The sequence below is a fragment of the Lampris incognitus genome, chromosome 10, assembly GCF_029633865.1.
Source record: "Lampris incognitus isolate fLamInc1 chromosome 10, fLamInc1.hap2, whole genome shotgun sequence".
Taxonomy (NCBI): domain Eukaryota; kingdom Metazoa; phylum Chordata; class Actinopteri; order Lampriformes; family Lampridae; genus Lampris; species Lampris incognitus.
Window position 1 is genome coordinate 19,519,477 of NC_079220.1, and position 11,979 is coordinate 19,531,455.

At 43.3% G+C, this 11,979-nt stretch overlaps 1 protein-coding gene across 1 annotated transcript; it reads right to left on the minus strand.

The window, feature by feature from the left end:
- Positions 1 to 325: 325 nt before the first annotated feature.
- LOC130119760 (stabilizer of axonemal microtubules 2-like) lies at positions 326 to 5,788 on the minus strand. The gene is made up of 3 exons (XM_056288363.1): positions 5,643 to 5,788; positions 3,219 to 3,394; positions 326 to 1,206 (listed from the first exon to the last, which is right to left on the minus strand). The coding sequence occupies exons 1-3, from the start codon at positions 5,786 to 5,788 to the stop codon at positions 326 to 328; spliced, it is 1,203 nt and encodes a 400-aa protein (XP_056144338.1).
- Between the last annotated feature and the right edge of the window lie 6,191 nt (positions 5,789 to 11,979).

Sequence of the window (11,979 nt, forward strand, 5' to 3'; positions counted from 1 at the left end):
CAGCTGACGCTCAGAGACCTTGGGCAGCTGAGGCTCGGGGCCTATTGGAGCTGGAAGCCAATAAATACCCTTGACTACTGCCGTCATTTGACCCGGGAGTGAAAGGCGGATGTTAGTGGGGTTTTTTGGCCAGTGTGAAAGGGGCACTTGTTCTAGCCCAGTCAGTCTCTGAGTCGTGCATTTGGGTCCTCCATTTCTGCCCTGGCGTGACAGCCTTTTTTCTTTAGCCCTTGTGGTGTTGTCTTCTTTTTTTTTTTTGGTGCATTCCTCAGATGGATGTTGAGGTACCTCCTTGGCTGTGACGCTGCAATGTTAGACTGAGGTCTCAACCCAGCATAGGCCTAGAGCTCAAAGGCTTGTGCATGGGTTTGCAGTTGACAACTTGCCTGGCAATGTTGGGCATGTATGCCAGTCTTAAAGTGGTTGTTTCCTCAAAGGTCCACTTGGGTTTCTCAAGCATTTGCTTTTGGGCCAAAGGGGGCAAACGCACTGTGTCCCTAGCCTTGTAGTCCACTGTTGTAGTGGATCTCGCCTGTAGGGGCTCCTTGCTTTTTAGGATCTGTGGCAAGTCCAACTTGGGGCACTGGTAATCATCATGTGCCACACAGTCAGCATGCATCCCAGAGCAGAATTCCATGTGGTCCTTTGGTGGGATGTAGTCTTTAGTCTTGTGACGGTATTTTGGTCCTAGGGGCCAGATTTTGAATTTGTCTTGGGTCTCAATGGTTGCATCAAAGGCTGCTGGATTTTTTCTCCGGACCAGATTTGCAGGTGGGATTGCTAGACCCTTATATGGCAACCTGCAGGTAGTTGTCCTATCACAAGGAATCTGTTTTCGTGTCTGTGGGACCGGCTTGAAGCTCTTTCTTATTTCAACAGGATTTTTGCAACAGTAGCTCTCCTTATAGGTGGAAGACGTTGTAAATGCTCCCTCATTAAGCTCCAATTTGTCAGGCACCCTGCATAATTGCCTCCGAGTGGGATTCTTATAGCTGTAGTTCTCCTTATAGGTAGTAGATGTTGTAAATCCTCCATCATTAAGCTCCAATGTGTCAGGTGGCCTACATAGTTGCCTCTGAGCGGGATTTTTGTAACAATAGGTCTCCTCAGAGGTTGATGTCGTTGCAAATTCCCCCTCTTTAAAGTGCAGTTTGTCAGGCGGCCTACATAATTGCCTCTTGTCTGCAATCCATTTTGGGAAATCACCTGCAAAAGAAATAAAAGCACATTAGATTATTGCAGTAGCGAATCGTGGGGTCTGGCAGTGGGCCTTAATTAATGAAGTGTAAATTAATAAATTAATTGACACTTTAATTTTTTCCCCGTCTAGATTATTGTAACTCCCTCTACTGTGGCCTTAACAAAGCTACTTTAAATCATCTCCAGTTCGTTCAGAATGCAGCTGCTAGACTACTAACCAGAACTAGCCTTAGGTCCCATATTACTGCTATTCTTGCATCCCTCCATTGGCTTCCCGTGGAATAATCTCCCCCAATCCATTAGATTTGCTGAATCTTTGGACTGTTTTAAGTGGCTTCTAAAAACCCATCTTTTCAGGTGAGCCTTTTTATAAATTACAACCCCTGACTTCTGTTTTGTTTCAATTTTAGCTTGGTCTGTTACTCCCAATGCCATGTTTTTATATTCATTCAATTTATTTTATGTATGTATTCGTATTTTGTGTATGGAGTGCAAAGCACTTTGTAGCTATGTCTTTAACAGTGCTATAAAAATAAAATGTTGCTTGTTTGAATTCCTTCAACAGCGCAATGATATTGTAATCAGCCATATTTTTGGGGTATTAATATGTGATCAGCTGTAACACACACACACACACACACACACACACACACACACACACACACACACACACACACACACGCATACACACGCACAAAGTGCACCCATCGCAGCACCACAGGGGAAAACCTACAACACACACACACACACACACACACCATCAGTAACTCAGTGCCTCAAGCTCCATCAACATCAAATCCGTTGGATACTTAACTGACTGGTTCATTAATTAATTAATCGGTTCAATACTTAACTGACTGGTTAATTACTTTACTGACTGGTTCAATACTTAATGGACTGGTTCATTTCTTAACTGACTGATTCAATTCTTAACTGACTGGTTAATTACTTTACTGACTGTTCAATACTTAACAGACCAGTTCATTACTTAATTGACTGGTTTAATTATTAACTAACTGGTTCATTACTTAACTGACCGGTTCAATACTTAACAGACTGGATCATTATTTAACTGACTGGTTCCAAAGACCGCTTAACTGAAGAGGTGGATACGGGGATGTTCAACACCAGACAGGTGAGGTGATGAAGCATAGGAAAGACAAGAGCGGGAGTTGGCCTTCCATTTCCAATCACTTGTTGCGTTTTCCCGAAAGCACGTGTTGAGAAGGGGAACGCTAACAAGCTAGCTACAATGTCGCTCTTTTCTCCTCCTATAGTCATGCTTCGTCTTTTACTTCTTTCTGTACATACACTAAATTTCATTGCACTCGTCTGATACACAGACGAACCTTCGTGATGTGCGGTTCGATTGGTTTAAGTGAACCAATAAATTTGGATCGCCAATGTGAAAGAGTCGGTCAATCACAAGTAATGACTCCTCAGCAACTGCACATCATTCTTTTATATGAGTGAGCCCACGTCTGGATAGGTCTGGACTTCTAGAAGTCCTAGGGCGATATTTTTTTGTCCCACCCATTGCAACAGCCAAATATGATTGGCTGATTCACCTGTCACTTTCTAAATAAATACCGAAGTATAGCAGTCCTAACCAATGAGGGAGCCAGCCAGCTAACCCTTTCTCTGCCACAAGGCAATAACAAAATCTGATTGGATAACTCGATTTTCAGGGTTTCAGGACAGTAACCCTTTCATTACTGAAGCAAACTTGATAGAAACTAGGGCTAAAATTGGAATGAAGAGAGAATTATCATTAGATAACATATTTTAAATATAGCATTTAAAATGCTGATGTGTTGGGCCTACGCTGAAGTCCTAGAAGTCCTTAAGGGTTCCCCTCCTCAAGTTTACACCCAAGAATCAATTACCTCTACCAAAGCAAGCACAGTTCCAGAAAATAGCTTTATGGCTGTGTCTCACTTTGTTTTAAATGTCAGTTACAGTTTTTTTTTTTTTAGCAAAAGATGTACACATTATACAATTTGTAAAATAATACTCACCTTTGTACACTGACTTGGATCCCATTCTTGGTTTTATTGTTGGACAGTGGTAGTCATTTTTTGTTACACTGTGTTTGTCTCCATTGGGATGGTGTTGACAGGAAGTGCTGGTGCATTTCATGTGACCTCCTGGTGGCACAGCTTGCTTTGATACCTTTGGTGTCACATTGCTTAATCTGTGAGGGGGAAAAACATTTCAACTGGTTTGCAGATTTATCTATTGCTTACAATTTTATCTTTAGTGTAACTTTATATATTTTTTAAATTTCATTTTGAGTGCAGTCACAGGAAAGGAAGCAGTTCATACCAATGGCAAGTGTTGTAACAAACAAATAAACGAATCTGAATAACAGCCTCTTATTGGGAAGCCTCTTTTTCTAACATTTTAAGTGCTGTAGCAGGTCATAAAGAAGTAATCCTTTTCAGGTAGCCAATAAAGAAAATCCTGGAATGGCGTTGTTATCATGTGTTCGTTTTTGCTGAAGGTCTTCTACTACTACTACTACTACTACTACTACTACTTTCAGCTGCTCCCATTAGGGTTCGCCACAGCAGATCATCCATTTCCATCTCTTCCTGTCCTCTGCATCTTCCTCTGTCACACCAGCCACCTGCATGTCCTCCCTCACCACACCCATAAACCTCCTCTTTGGTCTTCCTCTTTTCCTCTTCCCTAGCAGCTCCATATTCAGCATCCTTCTCCCAATATACCCAGCATCTCTCCTCCACATGTCCAAGCCATCTCAGGTTTGTCTCTTGCTTTGTCTCCAAACCGCCCAACCTGGGCGGTCCCTCTAATATACTCATTCCTAATCCTGTCCTTCTTCGCCACTCCCAATGAAAATCTTAGCATCTTCAACTCTGTCACCTCCAGCTCCGCCTCATGCATTTTCGTCAGTGCCACTGTCTCCAAACCATATAACATAGCTGGTCTCACAACCATCTTGTAAACCTTCCCTTTAACGCTTGCTGGTACCCTTCTGTTGCAAATCACTTCTGACACTCTTCCTCGACCTACTCCACCCTGCCTGCACTCTCTTCTTCACCTTTCTCCTGCACTCCTCATTACTTTGGACAGTTGATCATGAGTATTTAAACTCATTCACCTTCGTCACCTCTAGTCATTGCATCCTCACCATTCCAATGTCCTCCCTCTCATTCACGCATAGGCATTCCGTCTTGCTCCTACTGACTTTCATTTCTCTTCTCTCCAGTGCATACCTCCACCTCTCCAGGCTCTCCTCAACCTGCACCCTACTTTTGCTACAGATCACAATGTCATCCGCAAACATTATAGTCCACGGAGACTCCTGCCTAATCTTGTCCGTCAACCTGTCCATCATCATTGCAAACAGGAAAGGCTCAGAGCCGATCTTTGATGTAATCCCACCTCCACCTTTGTAACTGATGCCATTATTGTTTACATAATTTGTATAATTTGTCTACCTTTTCCAAGACCAATGTCATAATTGAGAGTTCATTTATGCTGCATTTGTTATGTATACATTATTTCATTTATTACAAGTAATAGTACTATTATTTTGAAGTCTTAACTTAAGGTTACATACATGTACACATACGTATATATGTATGTATGTTTACACGAGGAAGACTCTTAAGCAATACCGGCAAGCAAGCAGCAAGCAATGATATCATATATGCACCGGTGATAGGTTTATGCTGGTCTCAACAAAATTTAATTTTATGTGAACGGTTATAAGGAAGAAATGAAGACTATTCCCTTTTTGTAGCATGCAGCCAATGACGTATTTGTTTTGTTTATCAGTATCTTACTCTGGTAAAATGTTATTCCACATGCTGTGCATGCTTTTTAAAAAAAAAATAATTTATTTCTGATTTTTCCCTTTTTCTCCCAATTTGGTGGCCAATCGATCCCTATTCTAGTTCAAACACCCACCCTCGTACTGCATGCATTCCCTAACGGCATCTCTCCGGCCGGCAGTCTCGAAGGAGACGCCTCGCCACTTCCGTGACAAGGCGAATCCAGGCCGAACCACTGCTTTTTCCGACACACACAGAGACGCATTCATGTGACAAACCACAGCCGACTCCGCCCCCCTACCGAAGACAGTGCTGCCAATTAGTTCGGCCATAGTCGGATCTGACGAGACCAAGGCGCGAACCCCGGTCCCCAGTGGGCACATATGCTGTGCATGCTATTGTTTTGTTTTAAGCCAAGCTAAGCTGTTTTTGTTAAACAAAAGCTATGTTTTTCTTAGTTTTCACGGTGGATTTGGAGAGAAGCCTTCAAATAAACCGTGGCGACCCCTAACGGGAGCAGCCGAAAGTAGTAGTAGAGTTGTAATATTTTGTGTATTTTCAGAAACACTGGCAAGCCTGTATGAGGAATGAATCATTTACAGTGTAATGGGTGACTCGTATTTCATTGTTGACATCACCCACCTGTGATAGGTCACGTAAGTTGTGTTTCCCTCCCTTAGCTGGCTGTGCTGTTGAGTGGTTTGGTGGTCGAGGGAGATTCCCTGGTTCTCGGTGAGCCTGTTGGAGGACTTTCCCTGCACACGTCCCTTCTCAACGTGGGCTCCCATTGGGCAGGGATGCTTCCTGTGGATCAGAGACAAACTGCATTGTAGTTATTTGTATCCCTTCATCCGGCAGTAGTAAACATTACAGAGGTAATACACAGAATAGCCAAATTGCTTTTGGAAATTGGGGGGGGGGGTTTACTACATCCTCCTCTCGTGCACTGGAGACACCGAGCAATTAGTGACACTTATTTCAGAGTTTCTACGTTCTGATAACGATGACAGACTGTCACAAGCAACACGCGCTGATCTTTGGCTTATGCTGGGGGGGGGGTGCGAACCATTTTGCAAATTGCGATGACTGGGCACGGCTCTAACCGTCCAGCGTTTGAATGACTTGACAAGAGTAATGCGGGATTACACTGTGATGCTGGATATTGGCCGTAGATGATGTGTCTTTTTGATGAATAAAGTGGATTTCAGGCCGTCCACCCTGGAGCTATTAATAAATGTGTTACATAAAGTACAGTGGGCTCTATTGATAAGTGTGCAGACAACGGAGTGGTCCTGTACAGTTCTGCCATATTGTAGCAGCAATGAAAATACCTGCATTTAATTGCATTAAGTTTGTCAAAATATTCCATTTATATTCCCAAGTGAATACGGTTTAATCCTTATTTCTTTGTGTTGGGCTACAATGATGCCCAACACAATGATGCTCGCTATTACTGGTTGGTTGGTGTTGGTTGTCTTTTTTCTTCTTTTTTCTCCCCAATTGTATCTGGCCAATTACCCCAATCTTTTTCTTCTTTGGGCCGTTCCGGTCGCTGTTCCACCCCCTCTCTGCCGATACTGGGGGGGGGGGCGCCCTGACCGACCACAGGAGGCGCTAGTGCAGCGATCAGGACACACGGTGGCCTTAACGTTTTAGGTCGTGCATAATTTCAAAGTGATTTGTTTATCTGCGATTACGTTTTGCAGTAAGACCAACGCCACAGGGCAGGAGGAAAATGAGCAGTAGAAGCAGCTCGTCTACGTACCTGTATAAATTGGTAACTCGCCCGCAGGTGGACATTTTCCGCTTGGTATGTGTGCCGTGTATGCTGCGAGACTCCGCTGTGGTGTTGCACCTTCAACGTTCCGCTTCAAAATGAATCAGCCAGGAAAGTTCCGATTTATATAAGCCCGGTGCGGACGCTGCCTTGACCCAAGAATTCTAGAACGCTAGAGCTTTTTTTTTTTAAATACATGGAAATATACTGTAGCGTGCACGGATAAGTAGACACGTTAGCCCTTGGCTAACGGGTCGGACCCTTTAATCGACTGGTTAAACTTGTCGCCCGCGGTGCAGGATATACGGGTTCGCGCCCCGGCTGCGAATTAACGAATCTTACTATGGCCGCGCCAAGACCCAGAAAAGACACGCCCGCCTCTATTTCTGATTGGTCCGTCACAACACGTCATCCCTATTTTTGATTCTACTACCGCGCTTTTGAAATGTGTGTGATGGACTATCTTTTCGCTTGGAGGAGCTACGCGAAAGAGGACATCTCTCAAGAGACTTGTACAAATTACACTGATGTAAGTTCGTAATGTTGTGATAATAAAGGAGTTAAAAACATGAGATCTCAATTAGACATGACTCATTTCTTGAGACAAAGAGAAATCATTTTCAATCATTTTCAACACCAGATTTTTTTCCCTTAGCACCATAATAATTTATTCCTTATACAATTTCCACAAATAATCAGACGTACTATTCAAGAAGGATACACTTATAGAGAAAAAAACCGTTCCTTTTGAAGGAGGTATAGCCAAAGTGTATGGCTCAATATGGTAAGTGGAAAATGTCTTTCCGATTTCCACTGATAAAGCAGGCTATTGATTCAGTGAGAGAGTTTTATCATGTAGCCTAACCATTTTCTTTTCGGTAGCTTACTCCTTTGGTATTGCTACTAGGCTTAGTGGGCTACATATTTTGTAAATGAACTCCTTTTAGTGCCACTATTACACATGATAACTCAAACACCGCTTTGGTAAACATTACTCATTACATCTTGATAGTTTAGAGTCTTTCAATAGGAGATTGAAGACACATCTGTTCACCTTATATTTACCTAGTTAAATGTCCTGGTCATATGTGGTGAGATTTGTTGTTATTGTTGGTATCTATAAGTATTGTTGGTAGCTTATCATTCCGTTCGGTTTTCGTTTGTTTTGTTGCTGATGGATCATGGCAGGCCACAGCAATGAAGAGGACCAACCAAAGATCTGGTTTGTATAAGTGATGTTTGTTGAAAAATAGATTTTCACACCTGCAACATCAATGAGGGTTACCAGTGTTAGCACCTGTTCCTATTCCCTGGGATTTTTGAGCTTTTTTTCTTATCTTATAATTTAGATTACAATTTGATTAAATTTGATGTTAATTTAGATTGTTGTATTTTTGCATGTCGCTTTGGACAAAGGCGTCTGCTAAATGCCTAAACATAAACATAAACATAAAATCACTCATGAAGAATGTGGTCAAAAGGGTAGCCTATAGGCTACATAACGTTACAGTTATTAAAAAAGAACCCCACAAAAAACAGCAAGGCAATGAACAAATAATTCGGCAACTTCCATGGCCAGATATACTTAAATGAATGGTTCATTGCGTCTTGTCCACGTGGAAGCAAAAGCTTGTCTTTAGTAGCCAAACGAAACGTCTCTGCAAAGCCAAATACAGCATTGAAGCAGCGTGGAAGCTCTTTTGTGAAGCCTTCGAACGCTTCACAGCGAGGGTACGGTAGAGTTCTGAAGCGTCCAGTTGAGTTGCATGCAAACATGTATATACGTATATCTGGCCACTGGATATTAGGCCACTTCGTAACGTCTTCCACCCACTCGGTAATACCACACGGATCTGGAAGTCGGTTGCCGTTCGCCAAAGTTAATTTATTCAGGTAACTTTCACGATCTTTTGTCGTTAATCCCCTTGCACAGTTTGACAAACTAGCGAACTCTGCCATACTTCCGTTGCCTAAATGCGCACGCATCCACACCTACGTCGTCACTGTTTACAAACTGTAAAAGGGTCTTATATAAGACTCCGTACTCCCCGATTTATTTTGCGCACACCTCGGCTAGATAGAAAACTGTGCGTGGGGACAAAGCTGCGTGACGAATGTCAATCAACCAATCAATCGATCAATCACGCAAACTTTATTTACATAGGGCAGGGGTCGGGAACCTTTTTGACTGGGAGAGCCATAAAAGCCAAATATTTCTAAATATATTTCATTGAGAGCCATATAGTATTTTTAACGTATAATAAATTAAATATGTCTTACTTTTAATGCGACTTCTGGTGCTGCATGGTTTTGCTGATGGCCTTGTAGTCTGGTTCATACGTGGTGAGGTTGAGCTTCATGCAGGCGTTGAGGCTTCCATCAGTTAAACGTGAGCGTAGGTTGGTCTTAATGTTCCTCATATGCGAGAAAGACTGTTCACATGCATATGTAGAGCCAAACATGGTCAATACGGCAATACTCACACGCTGCATTGTGTGGTATGTCACAGGAAGCTCGTTCCAAGTTTTAAGAATCAGCTGGTCTTCGGGTTGAAGATTTTCAATTTCTGTCCACTTGTGTTCCCTCGCCAGCTCTGCTCGCTGTCGCGCAAGACTTTCCAACTCTCCATTAAGTGACTTGAACTTACTCATCCACATGTCTGATGCCTTCAGGTCAGCAACTTCCAGCTCAAAGTCTCCGATAGAGACCCCGGGGATGCATGTCAGGTCGATTTTGTCCACTGCACACTCATGTGGATGAGTGATGAACTTGAAAAGACCAGTGCGCGCACGAAATTCTCCAAAACGTGCTTTGAATGACTGCAGGAGATTGAACGTAAAGCCAGCTAGCTGCTGGAGATCCAGATGTTGAGTGGAGTCACTTGCTAAGCATGCATCTCTAAATTGTTGCAGTCTTTCAAAGTGCAGAAGACGACCTGTTTCAATGTCCCTGAGAAAGACTTTCAGCTTGCTTTCAAATGCAAACACTGCTTGTTGAAGGGATGAGATTGTATTTCCAATACCTTGCATTTTCACATTGAGCTGGTTCAGATGGCCAGTTATGTCCACGAGATAGTGAAACTGCAGGAGCCAGTCAGTGTTGTCTAGCTCAGGATGCTTGACGCCTTTCATTTCAAGAAAAGTCCGGATTTCACTCAGGCAAGCTGCAAAACGGCTGAGCACCTCCCCCCTTGACAACCAACGCACGTTGCTGTGTAAAAGCAGACCGGGATAATGATTCCCAACTTCTTCTAACAGAGCTTTAAACTGGCGATCATTTAAAGCTCGGGCAACAATAAAGTTGACCACTCGAATGACCAGAGACATCACCTCGCCAAGCTCCTGGCCACACGTCTGAGCGCAAAGCGCCTCCTGGTGCAGGATGCAATGAAAACTTAGGATGGCTCTCTTTTCATGTTCACGGAGAAGCGCTACAAATCCTTTGTTCTTCCCCAACATACAGGGTGCACCATCAGTACAGACAGAAATAAGTTTATCCATCGGTAGTTTTTTTTCTTTAGCAAACTCCATGAAAGACATGAATAAATCATCTCCTCTTGTTGTCCCTTTCATTGGCAAAACAGCCAAGCTTTCCTCACGCAGTGTGTCACCTGCAGCATACCTGGCAATGATACTGCACTGAGATAGATGGCTAACGTCTGTTTACTCATCTAACGCGAGAGAAAAGTATGTCCCGGCGTTTATGTCCTTAATTTGTGTTTCCTCGACTTGATTTGCCATCATGATGCTACGATCGTGCACAGTTCTTGCTGACAGGGGCATGTCTTTTATTCGTTTGATTATCTTGTCTTTATTTGGGAAGTCATCAAACAGTTCATTGGCCACATCAAGCATGAATGTTTTGGCATACTCGCCATCTGTGAATGACTTTCCATTCCTTACTATTGCCAAAGCCCCCGCAAAGCTAGCGGAATTCCCGTCACCTTGCTTGGTCCACACACGTAGTTGCTGCTGACTCGTCTGCACTCTCCGCTGTAGCTCCTCGCATGCCCTTTTCCTGCTGTCCCCCGCTGGAGATTTCGATGCAAATGAAGCATGGTGCGTATCGAAGTGCCGCTTTATATTTGACCGTTTCATCGATGCAATTTTATCATTGCATATTAGACATACCGCAGATCCTGCTCTCTCCACAAATGCAAATTCCTCTGTCCACGCAGCCTGGAATGCACGGTAATCATCGTCTTTTTTTCTTTTCGCCATCTTTTCCGTTACAAGGGTTGAAGCGGATAAACTAGTTGGCTAGCTGATAAAATTGATTTCTTCACCTTTACAATGACCCGGACATGCTCGCGAGCCATTGGTTCCCGACCCGACCCACGGGTGACCCGTGAAATTTATCTTCAAAACTAATTTCTGTTTACTTTAAAATGACACAGTATTATTAAGAAATATCACAAGTATTTTAAAATCAGTTCCAAACTGATTTTTTTGAAAAAAAAATAATTTTCAACTCAAAATTGTCTGGGAGCCATATGCCGTCACCGGAAGAGCCATATATGGCTCGCGAGCCATAGGTTCCCGACCGCTGACATAGGGCATTTCATATTTTAAAATGCAATATAATTTGGTATGTATTGCGCTAGGAATTTTGTCATTCCCAGCAGACGTTGGAGACTTTGTTTGTCTTCCGGGGTTGGCATGTCGACAATCGCTTTGATCTTTGTGTCGTCAGCTCTCTGTCCTGCTGCCGTGATGACGTGTCCCATGTACTTTACAGTATCAACTTTAAACTGGATCTTGTCCCTGTTAAATTTCACATGTGCGGTCTTGGCTCTCCATTACTTTCTGCAGGATTTCATCGTGTTCCCGCTCTGATGACGCTGCGATGATCATGTCATCTGCTATAATGTACACACCTGGGATATCGCCGAAGGTCTCACAGTTCTTTTGTTGAAACACTTCGCTGGCCGATTTGATCCCGAATGGGAGTCTGAGGAAGCGGAACCGGCCCCGCGGCGTGTTGAAGGTGCATAGCTTAGACGATGGCTCATCTAGCTTGATCTGCCAGTATCCATCCTTTTCATCTAGGATGGAGAAGACGGATTTTCCTGTTAGCCTGCTGCGCACGTCTTCCGGTGTAGGAATGGAGTAGTGTTAACGCTTGACTGCCTCATTCAGGTTGCAAGGATCCAAACATACCCTTAGCGCACCATTTTTTTTCTTTGTGGCAACAAGACTGTTC

What these genes read in the sequence shown, in the direction of transcription:
- LOC130119760 (XM_056288363.1), bottom strand. Translation starts at nt 5,788, where the DNA reads ATGGGAGCCCACGTTGAGAAGGGACGTGTGCAGGGAAAGTCCTCCAAC. An exon ending in ACTTACGTGACCTATCACAG is followed by an intron (nt 3,395 to 5,642) that starts GTGGGTGATGTC and finishes TCCCCCTCACAG; the next exon opens with ATTAAGCAATGTGACACCAA. An exon ending in ATCCAAGTCAGTGTACAAAG is followed by an intron (nt 1,207 to 3,218) that starts GTGAGTATTATT and finishes TTTCTTTTGCAG; the next exon opens with GTGATTTCCCAAAATGGATT.